The sequence below is a fragment of the Vanellus vanellus genome (genome assembly GCF_965231255.1).
Source record: "Vanellus vanellus genome assembly, chromosome: 1".
In the NCBI taxonomy this organism is placed as follows: Eukaryota; Metazoa; Chordata; class Aves; order Charadriiformes; family Charadriidae; genus Vanellus; species Vanellus vanellus.
This window is the reverse complement of record NC_138905.1, coordinates 215,852,805-215,866,681: the sequence shown is the minus strand read 5'-3', so window position 1 is coordinate 215,866,681 and position 13,877 is coordinate 215,852,805. Positions and strand designations below refer to the sequence as shown.

Genomic DNA, 13,877 nt, shown 5'->3' with positions numbered 1-13,877 from the left:
CTATATAAAGTTAAGATACTCAATGTTGTTGTTATATGAAGACCATATTTAAATGCATATCTGACTTCCGTCTTCAAAAAACAAATGCTTTTTAATATCGGAGATGTTTAGATAAACTCAAATTATAAAAATCTAATTGTTTAGGGAGAAAAAACCCTTGCATCGTTCTGCAAATAGATGAAATATTTCTTGATATAATGTAGGAGCTGTCTCTCCTAGTTGTTTTAATTTCTGCTTACTTGGGCTATACTTAGTCAGGATCACAAGTAATAATGTACTTCTCTAATGCTATCAAACAGATTTTATAGTTCTTAATTAAAAAAATAGCCTATAAGCTCTACCTCTGAGGGGATGTGTTGTCATCTGTGGCATGTCACATCTTTGCTATAGTGGTGACGGAGTTCCTCTGATTTTTCGGACTTGGACACTTTGCAAAACCATTTTTATCAGACTTTTGCACTTTCTTCCCTTTGATTTCAGTCCTAGAAGTATAAATGTAGGACAAGGATGGAGGTAGCAACATTATTGTTTGGAGGTACCTATATTTACATAAAGCTTGCTCAAAAATCTAAAAGATATTAAAAAAATATGATTTCTGTCATTCCAAGTAGAAGTTGTGTTGAATTCTTCAACAAGCAAAGAAATTTTTGCAAGGAAAAAAAGCAGCAAGAATATCCCCTTGCTATGGAAAGAAGGTTTGCTTCTAAATCTGATGAGATACAGGCTAAATAGAAATCTTTAGATGCCAAGAGGTTATATTCGAGTATGTACAAATGAATCTGTTTTGCTTTTTTAAAAAAAGGCTTAATGTCCTGTTTGCTGATGTTGTTATATGCTTTTTCTTTGCAGTTATAAAACAATAACCTCTGTGTTAGACAAACCAGAGGAAAGACCCATGAGGGCAGCAGTCTCACCAGTGAAGGTATGACTTGCGTTGAATATAGCAGAAGTTATCTTTTACATTTTGTGTGTTTCTTTGCTTCAGTGCTACAGATAATTAAAGATTTGAAGAAGAAATACAATAAATTTGGAAAAAATGAGTATTTTTTGTTTTGGAGGGACATAATCGAAACCACTGAAAGTTCAGCACTAAAGTGGTGTCACGGCTATCATCAACAGCTCTCTGTGCTTGATGTTATTTCCAACCTCGTCAGCCACTGAAAACAATTGTTCTGCTGCCTAAAGTCACAGATTTAGAGATAAAATTATTTAATTTGAAACAACGTGGGATTTTCAAGTGTCTTTAAGTTGTGGTTTATCTCTGCTTCAAAACAAACAAGATGAGGCCATCACTAGCACTTCTGATAGTTCCCTGGTTCATATTGTTTAGGTTTTTGTCACGTACCCAATTTAAGAAGCATGCATTCAGACTCTTTGCTGACAGGGTAGTGAGGCAGAGGAAATCACTGCACTTTCATTTATTTTGTCAAGACTGTACCGATATAACAATTTGACTGCAATTATAATATTCATTCCTTTTTTAGCAAAGGAGAAATCCGTTTAATTTCACAGCATCAGGTGATAACTTGAACAGTGGGGAATCAGAAAACAGACCAACCACTCTACCTCAGCTACCAAAGAAGGGTAAATAAACTTATTTAGCATATGACTATGAATTTCTTGGTGGTTCATATGGAAATTATTTTTACTTTCATTGCTTCTTTTTGTAAGACATCAAAACCTGTTTTATCTTAACTACTTGGAGTTATCAACTAGTTAATTTGAAACCACATGTAAAATGTTAATATACTCAGGAAACGGCTGTTTACAAAAGTAAATGGGTTTTGCTTCCTTTCTTTAACTTACAGTTCTAGTCAGTATTAAGCACTCCATCTGAGAGGGCTGTTTGTCCTGAATTGCTGTTAAGAGAACAGAGAAATTTCCTTGAATTTGACATAGCTGTCTTTATGACCTTCCAGTCATTGCTGCTATTGGCTCAAGAGAAGAAGCCTAACTCTCTTTGATCTTTATTTTTTCCTTTATTTTCTCAGTCCTGTTTATTTTTGAATCCTCCCTTTCCCACAGTATTCTCTGCAAGCAAGTAGATGAGTGATGATATATCACAATGAAGGCATTTGAAGTAGTAATTTAAAGGCTCATACATGGAAATTACTCTCCTGTCTCTGTTGTGAAGCTTGCTAACAGGAAAAAAAGAAGACTTGCACATGAGGAATAAAAAAAACCTCTAATCTCCCTACTGGGAGATCACTTCTGCATTTTACCTTGTTCCATATGAATGTGGAAATAGCCTGTTTCCATTTTTGTAGGTTGCTGTTTATGTTCTGAATCTGAAGATGAGTATGCGTACTCAAAAGCTGCCCTTCCCTGCAAACTTCGTCCATTGCAGGAATAATGCTGAGCAAAAATTTGGTGTGCTCTCTATCTTTGGAATCATCAAACAGTTAATATTTCTAGAATAAGAAATAACTGCGGGTTTTTCATCTGCTAAAACTTCCTATTACATACAAAGGAAATCAACACCTATGTTGAATTTCCACTTGTATTTTACTGCAGTTGTTTTTAATAAATCAATATAATCACTGCATTCTGGATCTGCACGGTCATACTCTTCTGTTTATGCAGATGAATGTCATCCAAACTCATGATTTCTTCTCTGTGTATGTCTTACAGAAATTTTGTCACTCCCAGAAGAGAGCCAACCTAAACCAAACTTACAAAATGAAGAAATAGAGAAACGTAAGAAGCCTCTTGTAGAACCTACTGATGAATCACAGAAAGGACTAGCTAAGCGTCCTGTCCCAAAACCCAGAAAATTAGTTCACAGAGCAACAGATGCTATGTCAGAAAAAGAAGACTTTGTTCCAAAACCAGCCAAACGGACTGAGAAGACTAATGGCATTGGTACACCGCCCAGGGGCATTCTGAAGCGCAGTTCAAGTTCAAGTTCCACTGACTCAGAAGTTCGTGCTAGTCAGATGTTAGATGTTCAGAAAAAGAATGCTCTTCCTACTGCAACTATTTTTGAAGGAGAAGCTGAGAAGAACTCTCTTACGGAAGAAATTGAAGACTCCACACAAATTTCACTGGACAAACTAAAACAAGTGAGGTTCTCATCTAGCACAGGTAAAGAAGAACCTCTGCAAAGCCCACAGCTACACCACGGTAGAGAAAAAGGAGAGTTTGATTTGTTAGAATCTGACAAAATAAAGAGTGGTGGAAGTGATGCTATTAGATCAGATTCATTTGGGAATAAGCAAATTTCTGCTGCAAAGCCTTTGGGAACTGATTCATCAGCTTTACAAATAAAAACAATAGATGGCTTACAGGATGATACACCGGCATCTGATCCTTGTGACACTAATAGGTCAGACTTCCTTGTTAATGAAGCCTTTCAGACAAAGACAGTTACTCCTAAGAAACTTGAAACTCCACAGAAGACCTCCAGCAATATCCTGCCAAATAGCAATAATGAACTGAGTGTTGATGAGACACGTGAAAATAAAGCCAACCAATTATTGAGCCGTGAATCAAAGTCGCACAAAAACATTCCTGGTAAGAGACTAACAGGAGTGAAGAATGGAATGCTATACCATGTAGCACGTATTCATTGATGTTTAAATCACTTGTACCTAAGAACTAACAACTAGGAAACAGAAATAGTAAGAATGTGCTACAAATGGCAGAATTAAATTCTAAAGTCACTCTTTTGTATTTTAATGCTCTAACGTAGTCAGTATTTTTAGATGAGCTTCTATTAGTATTCTTAAGAATTAACAATCGGATCAGAGCCTGGATAGGCATTTTTATTGTGGATGATGGAGGTGAAGTGATGGCGTTAGGATAAAATTCCTTTTATAAGGCCTGGTAGATCTGTCTGCATGGAAACTCAAGAATTTTTGCTGTATTACTATTGACTGTCCTTAGTAGTAATCCAATTGTGACTTGGAGATTTGTTCATGGGACTAAATACAAATACGCTGGGCTGTTCCCCCCTGGCCTGCCCCCACCCTTCAATGTAGACATTCCCTTTAGAATGAGGATAACCAATTTTACCTGCTTGCACCCTTGAAAGTAGTATGATTAATCTTCCAGTAGGATATCTCAGTGCAGAAACTTATTTTTTGCTCTGTTGCCTGCAGTATGGTTCTTTCCAAAAACACAAGGACAGAGAACACTTCTCTGCTAAGGGTTTAAAAAAAAAAAAAATCTGAGAGATTTTTCAAGACAGATTGAACATTTGAGAAGTTATGTGTCTGATTCCTAACTTTGATAAGTTTGTTTATGTTGTAGATAAACATCAGCTTTCTGCTAAGACAGAAGCACATGACGTGTCAAATACCAATTCTGCAATTCTTCAACAAGGTAAGCCTGATCTTGTTGAGGAGCAAGATGCTAAAACCACTGTCAAGCCTGATAAACATGCTGAGGAACTCATAAAAGTGGCCAGTGAATCCGTATCAAAAGTTTTAGATTGGTTTAAAAGAAGTTCTGATACTGAAGATAGGAAACATGTATCAACTAGATCCCAAGGCAGGGAACCCAAAGAGGAAGTGGACTTCTCAACGAGAACAGCAGTTGTTACTACAGAACGCAGTGGGCCTAGCATGGATGGAAAACCAGAAGTTAAAGAACAGTTACTGTTTGGAAAGATTAAGCAACAGAACAGTAGTTCATCTACATCATTTATTTCGGAAGATGTACAACTGATAAAGGAGAGGATGAAACCGAAGAAAGAGGAAGGGAATGAGGAGCAAAGTAACAAATCACTGACTGAATTTGACTGTATAAGAGTTGAAGAAAAAGAACGTGATCAAGAAATCAAGCAACAAAATAAAAAATCAAATCTCTTGGAACATCAAGAACACAAGCTGCTAGCTCAGAAACGTGAATCAGAGAAGGTAATACAAGAAAAAAGAAGAATAAGGGAGATAAGAGCATTCTGGGAAGGGGATAAAACTATCCCCAGTCATGGAGAGAAAGAAATTAGTATCAATACTAATGTATCAGGTGGTGGTGTATTGAAAGGTCTCGGAGAAAGTGATAAAATAAAACCAAACGGACTGGGTGATCAAAGCAAGAATACGTTAAGAAGTACTAAACGAAGTTGTGCAAGCCAGTCTTCAAGAAATGGACATCAAAACTCTTTTGAATTTGGACCAGGCCAAAGAACACTTCCATCTGATGGTGAAGTTGATGAATATACAGAATCGCCAAAAGCCAGAAACTTACAGCCAAGTGTTGGTGCCACTTCAGCTTCCCCAGAAAGCAAAGAGAAAGATGAGAAAGAAACACATAAAGGAAAAGTTGCTGCTTGTTCCCAACAGAAGCCCAGCTTCCAAGTTTTGTCTTTAAAAGAAAAAATGAATGAAAAGTCCAAGAATCAAATTTCAGGTCCTTCACAGTTCCAGAGTTTAAGAAACTTCTGGGATACCGGAGTTAAATTGCAGAGTAGCATTGACAGGGGAGATGCTTCTTTGCCAAATAATACTAATTCAATAACCTATGAAAGAAAATCAAGGGAAGACAAAAAAGGCAGAGATAATGTGAGCAAGCAAGAGTTAATTCAACAACAAACCCAAACGTTGGAGAGAGAAAAAACCCAGAAACTAGATTCTGTGCTATGTGAACTGAAAGGTGTCAATGTGGTGCACACAAAAAAGAGAGACTCTGTCCATCTGGACAGAAAACCAGTTATCTCAAAACCCCAGCAAAAGGTGGGCCTTTCAGAGCAAGCAGTTAAAGAATGTGTAGAAAAAAGTATTGTTTCATCAAAAGAACATGATGTTTCCTTACAGTTGCTCCAATCACCTGGTGATAAAGATGCTTTAAAGGAGACAGCAGTAGATGATTGGCTATGTTCACCTATAGAAAAAGTAGAGAGCAAGACTGCTCCATTAGATATCAGTCTTTTGAAAGAGGAAGTTGCAGAGACTGTGGATAAGGTGGTTCTACCTAAAGCTGAGCTTGATGTGTTTAAATTAGGCCTAAAGAAGTTAGAAAAGGAAACCTCTGAGATGTCATCTAGCTTGAACCTAATTGAAAACATTTTGAAAGAGACAACTTTTCACTCAAATCAGTGCGAGGTCTCTGAAAGAATGATGGAACAGAGACATGACATTTCTCCTGCTGATCAAAAGAAAGAGATAAGCAAAAGCACAGGAAAAGTGAATGTGCCATCAACAGATAAGCATGAAAACAAAAAAAGCCTCAGGAGACTGTTTAGGGAATTTAAACCTTTCTGTCTACTACATCAGGCAGCAGAAAAGGATGATACTCTTGAGCATTCTCAGACGCCTCAAGCTGGTTTGCAGAACCTGCTCAGAGAAACCTTTGTATCTCAACCTTCTGAATATAGAAGGATGGGAATTAAAACATCCAATGACACAAATAGTATATCACAAACCGATTGTAGCATAGAATCAACATGCCAAGAAGGTACTGGTCAGCCTGAAGAGGTCAATGAGACCACAGAACAGTCTGTTGCCCCATCCAAGGTCAGTAGCTTGAGTTCTGCTTTAGAGAAGCTGATGAAGGAGGCTTCTGAAATGCAGCCTCCTAAACCAAAACGTGCCATTAGTACAGTACAGAGAACTGCTGAGATGGAATTTAAAAGCACAACCTATGATCATGATGGAGAGTTGCCTCAGGAAATCGGAGAGACCATAGAAAAGTCTGTTGCCCCATCCAACGTCAGTAGCTTGAGTTCTGCTTTAGAGAAGCTGGTGAAGGAGGCTTCTGAAATGCCACCTCCTAAACCAAAACGTGCCATTAGTACAGTACAGAGAACTGCTGAGATGGAATTTAAAAGTACAACCTATGATCATGATGGAGAGTTGCCTCAGGAAATCAGAGAGACTATAGAAAAGTCCGTTGCCCCATCCAATGTCAGTAGCTTGAGTTCTGCTTTAGAGAAGCTGATGAAGGAGGCTTCTGAAATGCCACCTCCTAAACCAAAACGTGCCATTAGTATAGTACGGAGGACTGCAGAGATGGAAGTTAAAAGCATGACCTCTGAGCACGATGGAGAGTTGCCTCAGGAAATCAGAGAGACCATAGAAAACTCTTTTGCCCCATCTAGGGTCAGTAGCTTGAGTTCTGCTATGGAGAAGTTGCTGAAGGAGGCCTCTGAACTGCCATCTCCTGTCGGCACAGTACGGAGGACTGCTGAGATGGAAGTTAAAAGCGCGACCTCTGAGCATGATGAAGAGTTGCCACAGGAAATTGATGAGACCGTAGAAAAGTCTGTTGCCTCATCCAAGGTCAGCAGCTTGAGTTCTGCTATGGAGAAGCTGCTGAAGGAGGCCTCTGAAATGCCACCTCCTAGACCAAAGCATGCTGACAGCACAGTACAGAGGACTGCTGAGATGGAATTTAAAAGCACAACCTATGATCATGATGGAGAGTTGCCTCAGGAAATCAGAGAGACCATAGAAAAGTCTGTTGCCCCATCCAACGTCAGTAGCTTGAGTTTTGCTTTAGAGAAGCAGCTGAAGGAGGCCTCTGAAATGCCACCTCCTAAACCAAAACATGCTGACAACACAGTATGGAGGACTCCTGAGACAGAAGTTAAAAGCACGACCTCTGAGCATGATGGAGAGTTCCTGCAGGAAATTGGTGAGACTGTAGAAAAGCCTGTTGCCTCATCCAAGGCCAGTAGCTTGAGTTCTGCTTTGGAGAAGCTGCTGAAGGAGGCCTCTGAACCGCCATCTCCTGTCAGCATAGTACAGAGGACTGCTGAGATGGAAGTTAAAAGCATGACGTGTGAGCATGATAGAGAGTTGCCACAGGAAATTGGTGAAACTATAGAAAAGTCTGTTGCCCCATCCAAGGTCCATAGCTTGAGTTCTGCTTTGGAGAAGCTGCTGAAGGAGGCCTCTGAACCGCCATCTCCTGTCAGCATAGTACAGAGGACTGCTGAGATGGAAGTTAAAAGCATGACGCGTGAGCATGATGGAGAGTTGCCACAGGAAATTGGTGAAACTATAGAAAAGTCTGTTGCCCCATCCAAGGTCCGTAGCTTGAGTTCTGCTTTGGAGAAGCTGCTGAAGGAGGCCTCTGAAACACCACCTTCTAAACCAAAGCGTGCTGACAGCACAGCACAGAGGACTCTTGAGATGGAATATAAAAGCATGACCTCTGAGCATGATGGAGAGTTGCTGCAGGAAATTAGTGAGACCATAGAAAGATCTGCACTGTCCAAGGCTGAATATGAAGCGTTTAATGTTAATTTGCAGAAGCTACCAAAAGAGGTCTTTGAAACACCAGCTTCTGTGCTGGAAAATATGCAAGGTACAACACAGACTAGTCAAAGCATGTGTGCTGCACATCAACAAGAGAGAGATCATCCTCAAGATATACAAGAAACAATAGAAAAAACTTCTGTTTCAAATATTGCAAAATTCAGTGAATTCAGTAGCTCTTTAGAAAAACTTCTTCAAGAAGCATCTGAAATTTCATGTTCAGTATCCAAACAGTTACATAAACAAGAAAAGTTTGGAGATCATATGTTTCCATCACAAAAAGGGACTATATTCATGACAATGTCACAGCCATGTAATGATTTAAGTAGCTATCATACACAGATGAAGATAGCTATCAAAGGGGGGACTCCAGAACAAAATATCAAAAATTCTATAAGTGATCCTGCAGTAAGTGAATTTGAAGCTTCTGATCTTCCTAAAAGAAATGGAGGTATTAATAAAACAGAAAAGAGAAACATGGCTCCAGTTGATCTCTATCCCTTGGAAGGAGAGACCAATATGATTGCAATCAAGCCATTCCAGATAAATGAAAAAGAAAGGAGAGATGAAAGCACATCCTTGGATGCCTCTGAAAATAATTCCGAACTTAAAGCACTGTTGAAATTCAGAAGAGCAAGCACACCACTTAAAGATGAGAGCAACTTCCCCCAACCAGAAGGAGCTCAACTCTGCCTAAGGTCTCAACATGAGGAGAATGATGAAGGGGACAGCTCAAATTTGGGATCTAAGTTTTCAGATGAAAACTCTGATTCCCACTTTGGAACTGGAAGTTCAACTTGTGAGCCGTTTGATTTCTAAAATTCATGGTGTTGGGTTGTTAAATATGGCTACATCTTTTTTTTTGGTAGCCAACTTGAAATACGTTAATGTAAAGTCTGTGTGATACTTATCTCTTAATTGAATGCCTTAGATATTTGTTTGGGAAGGATGGGAAGAACTAATTAAGTCTTTCAATTGGAAAATGTTTGAAAAACACGTACTATATTTGGGTAAGCCTTTTCAGCAAGGGAAGTTTAGCAGCATAAATCAATCGCATCAATCTTCATGATTTACTCCTTTCTTCCTCCCCTGTGATATCGCCTTCAAATTAATAACACTGTAACACTTAAAACCTGGTATTTCTTTTAAATATCCTGGATTAAAAGAGGAAGAAAAATGTCAGTGGCTGACTGAGTTCATTCTTTAGTTTCAGCAGCTATTCTTCAAAGGTGATACTTGTCAGTGGAATGGCTGGACATAAAGACAATACCAGTACTCTGTGCTATCTAATTTAGCATTGCTGCCTGATGCGCTAGAGAGTGGCCATATAAATGAAGTGGTTTGATTATTTTATTGGTTGAATGGCAGTTCTACTCAATGTATAGTGCGTGATGGTCGTCAAAGAGCTTAAAGTAGAGGAGATAATTTAACCTTTTTAATCTGGTGCTGAGAGACTGAGAATGTTTTTTTTTCACCTGCGCAGTCTGAGAAATATGTGAAGGTTCTAGGGCCAACCAACTTACTCTTGAGCCTGTTGTGAAAGCAAGATTCCAATGGAAGTCAGTGAAAACTCAAGACAAATGAGGAAAAATTAAACATAAATTGGTTTTACCCATGATTATAGACAGCAACAGTGTAAGGCCTGTTTGGCTGATGGGGAGGAAGAGGTGAGGTAGGGAGGAGAGACGGCCTTAAAGGTTTCTGAAGCAGCTAGGTGTGTCTTGATTCTGCCCTTGGAGACAACTGCATAATTTCAGGGATCCAAATATCTTCACAGCTGTGTTTGGGTGGTTTTTTTTTGTGGTTGTTACTCAAGTATTGAAACAAAATTACTTTTACTGGAAAGAAAATATAACGGACTAATTTACATAGAGGGAAAAACTAAAAGTATTAACTTTTTGTGTGCTGATTCATAACCAGATGGTTACAAAGTGGCTAAAGTCTGAGTTTATCCTATGTTAAACAATTAAGTGCCATAATTGTCCCAAACCCCCTTATTAGTCAGCATAGACAGAGATAACTACATAGGGCAAATCAACCAACCTCCATCTCTCTACTGATGGCAGAGAGAATGTAAAGAGAGCAAATGGACACTTAAAATTAGATATTTTGTTTATTTTGGATTTATTTTGTATTTTCATTCAATATTCACTGTCTTTGCTAACTATCAAGATAGATTCTCATGAGAAATCCATGGTTGTTTTTTTAGTGATGGGCTTAAAATGGCATGTCTGTGTGTGCAGTGTTCATGTGTTTTGTCTCATAACAGGTTCAGAAGAAGAATTAAACCCTGTTTTGATGGCTTTGAAAAGGAGTGCAGATAGGAAAATGCCTTCCAAAAGTCTAGAGGACATTCCATCAGCCACCTCAAGTGAGCACAAAGCTTGTGTGTGTCTCCCATGACCCCCAGTTTGGCTTAAACGTGTTCATGCTGGTCTTTCATACAGCTTTGCCAAGTAGTATTTTTGTCTTTGTTTCTCAATAAGCTGTATGAAGCTTGTACTGTAGAACTGAATTCTTTTCTCATACGGTTTAGTTTTCAGTTCTTTCTGTTAATTTTGAAACAACAATGGTTTATGAAGCAGACATCTTCCAAAAACGCACTGTGTTAATCAGTGTCTTGGATAGTTTTTCAATAGTGAGAGTATTGGCAACTACCCAAATCAGTAATGAGCAGCAACCGCCATTGTCGCCTGGCTGCTTTGCTTGGGTCAAATTAGTAGACAGTGAAAACACGAAAAAATTCATCTTAGTTTAGCAGTGTTTCACCTGTGTACTCTAGCAGTTAATATACCAAACTCACTTTAAGAGGATACAGTTAGATGAGATTGCACTTAAACTTCATTCCTGACTTCCCTCTGTAACCGCCTAGGATTTTGTTGGGTTTGGGGTTTTTTGGGTTGTTTGTGTGTTTTTTGGTTTTTTTTTTTTTTTTTTAATTATTATTCCTGTCTCCCTTCACCCTGCCCCTGCGTGTTGATGCTTATCCCATGTCTAATGGGGAAGACGTAAATTGCACTTATATTTGTAAACTGAAGTGTGGAAGTGTAGATTTTGAAAGATGTTGGCTGTTGTTGGCAAATTACTCTTCTAATACTACTGACGCTATTGCTTGCTTCTAACTAGTTTCTAGGTTTTAGGTATGCACTAACATTGTTGCAACAGAACACGGATAGAAACTGTGTCAACATGAGGCTGCTGCTTGGATGTAGGCTTGGAGTAGTGTGTGAAGTAGAAAGCATCTCTTGAATTTAACCATTCTCATGGCTCTGCTGGTTTGTTTGGAGGGTTTTTTTGTCCTCATTCCTCTTGATTTTGTGAGTATCACTGCCATCCATTTTGTACAGAACAGCAACATTTCTAACTGTGTGTTACTTTTTTCCTGCACAGATAAAGGAAAAATAAATAATCCAAAGGAAGAATTAGCTCTTAGTGCTGAAGATGGTAAATATCTTTTGTGTCTGCATGGAAGTTTATTGTTTTTTCAATGGCTTCTGCTTGCTAGCAGAATTGTATTGCACTTTTACATTTGATTAACTTCAGCATGACTGAAATGTTTTTGTAGAATTTTGTTGTGTTGTTTTATTCTTAAGGAATATTCTTATATCCTGCTATATCTGTAGAAACTCTGTGCCACCTGCCAGTGTGTTATTTTGGCTTCTGGTCATTCAGCCTATGAAGCAGTTACTGAAATCATTGAGAGCTTTGAATGTTAGGTCAGTTGAAAGACTTCACCTAGGTAGACACTGAATTTGTTTGTTCACCTCTTGCATTATAAGATGCAAGATGACTTTTGCTTCTGCAAAACACCCTTCAGAATATATCAGTAGAAAAGGAACCTCATTTATAATGCCTGTCTCAGTCCAGCAAAGTAGAATTACTCTAAGCAATAGATGAACTGCCAGATCAGCTGCTGTTGGTATCATGAATCCATTAGTGTATTACAGATGCCTTACTGTTAAATTTTTATTTATGCCTTTATTAATTCCAAATCTATGCAAAATAAAAGCAAACTTGCTCCAAGAACATGTGAGGATGAACGCAATAGAAAACCAGCAAATAACATTGAATATGGTGGAATATAGCACACAGTTCTTTATTTACTGCATTAAGGCACTACAGTTTTAAAATGAAGTTGTGCACAGTTGCATTTATTGTCATGTTTTAGATGCTTTAAAGCATTTTGCACGTTAGTGGCCTATAGTATAAATAGGATGATCGTAGCATAATTTTACCTTTGTTATGATCCAGCTTCTCAAAGGAGGACAGTGATGCAAAATATAGAAACGTACGGGGTCCAGGGAAGTCAAAATATATACACATATAAAATATATTGATGCTATTTGTGACATTGCAAAGCTATTTGTGCTACTGTATGACTGTTGTCAATACTGAGCAGGTCCGAAGCCTGATCAGCATCAAGAGAGGAATGAAAATGCAGCAGGAAGTGAGTAATAGGATTCTTCCAGCAGACAATGGAGAGACTTCTCCACTGATATTTAAACTAATCCATCAAAAATCCTTTTTTATTTAACAACTAACAAATTATGCATCTGGACTAGATACTTGCTCAATGGTGAAACTGCATCTAACTGCATACTCACAATAACTGATATGTTGAGCACTATTTGAGCTTCAACAGCAAAAGCTTTGCAAAAGCTTAACTCACACCTTGCAAACAGTCCTGTCATATGTGCAGTGTTTCATTTTATGCAATAGATTCGTGCCCCTGTAGCTGGCTGTTTGTTGCCAAATAATTCTCTGTCATACAATATTGAGTACCGGTGCATTTCACAATGTGTATCCAGTCCAAAGACACAGAGCTTCAGCGCATTATTAAATATAAGTGGGGTTAGAGCATGGGAAATTCTGAGAATCGTGGGCTTACTGCAAACTGGATTTTTGCAAGGCTAGCTGTACAATTAAACTTTGTACAGTGAAAGAGCATAGAAGTGAACTTCAGTAGAGGTATATAAGAGTTGAAGAGATGGGCTGCAAAAAAGTGCATCGTTAATGAGATATACATCTTACAATTAACTAGGAATACTTGAAACTTCCTTGTTCAGGTCTAGAAATGTTCCTATTCCAATTAATTAGACTGAGTAAATCAAAGAACAGAGTTTGACTTGTACACTAACTTCTTACCAAGAACCTTATGATGACTCTAATGTCAATGATGGCATGGTTAGTGCATGAGTGCGCCTATCCTTGTTCTAGGAATAAAGTCTAGAAGGTAAACTGAAAATGTTTTCTTTATTACATTTGATCAGAATTTGCTTGCAGCACCCAGGCTTCTGCATCACGTCAAGCAATGTAAACGCTTCTGCTCCTGCCAGACAAAGTTCTTTGGTCAGTGTTATAGGAGATTTCAAAGTAGATTATTCTTCCTAGTGGTAGCTTCTCTGAGTCCTGGGATGGGGGGGAAATCTGGCATCAAAGTTGTAAACTGGTTGTGCATGTTTCATCTGAAGTTTGTTTCTAACCATGTCCTGTTATGGAACCTCACTGTTTTGATGTAAAAACTTTTGAACCCTTTTGAATTCCTGCTCTTCAGTTTCCACAGTGCCTTCACAGCCTGATAAGCGGGTTTCCAATCCTGAAAAACTCAAAGGACTGAGCAAGTCAGTACCATCGTTCCTACAGGAAGAGGCAAGTTTAATCTCAGACATCTTAGTT

At 38.5% G+C, this 13,877-nt stretch overlaps 1 protein-coding gene across 2 annotated transcripts in view; it reads left to right on the top strand.

Annotated features, from left to right (window-relative positions):
* Positions 1–13,877, top strand: part of SYTL2 (synaptotagmin like 2) — a 44,085-nt gene that overhangs the window by 20,718 nt on the left and 9,490 nt on the right. The window contains exons 4-11 of one of the 2 annotated variants that reach the window (XM_082489847.1): positions 850–922; positions 1,485–1,584; positions 2,632–3,513; positions 4,252–4,323; positions 10,471–10,572; positions 11,592–11,645; positions 12,601–12,648; positions 13,756–13,850. In XM_082489847.1, coding sequence (XP_082345973.1) covers positions 850–922; positions 1,485–1,584; positions 2,632–3,513; positions 4,252–4,323; positions 10,471–10,572; positions 11,592–11,645; positions 12,601–12,648; positions 13,756–13,850 — 1,426 coding nt within the window. The remainder of the gene's footprint in view (positions 1–849; positions 923–1,484; positions 1,585–2,631; positions 3,514–4,251; positions 4,324–10,470; positions 10,573–11,591; positions 11,646–12,600; positions 12,649–13,755; positions 13,851–13,877) is intronic. The other variant, XM_082489848.1, reaches the window with a different exon arrangement.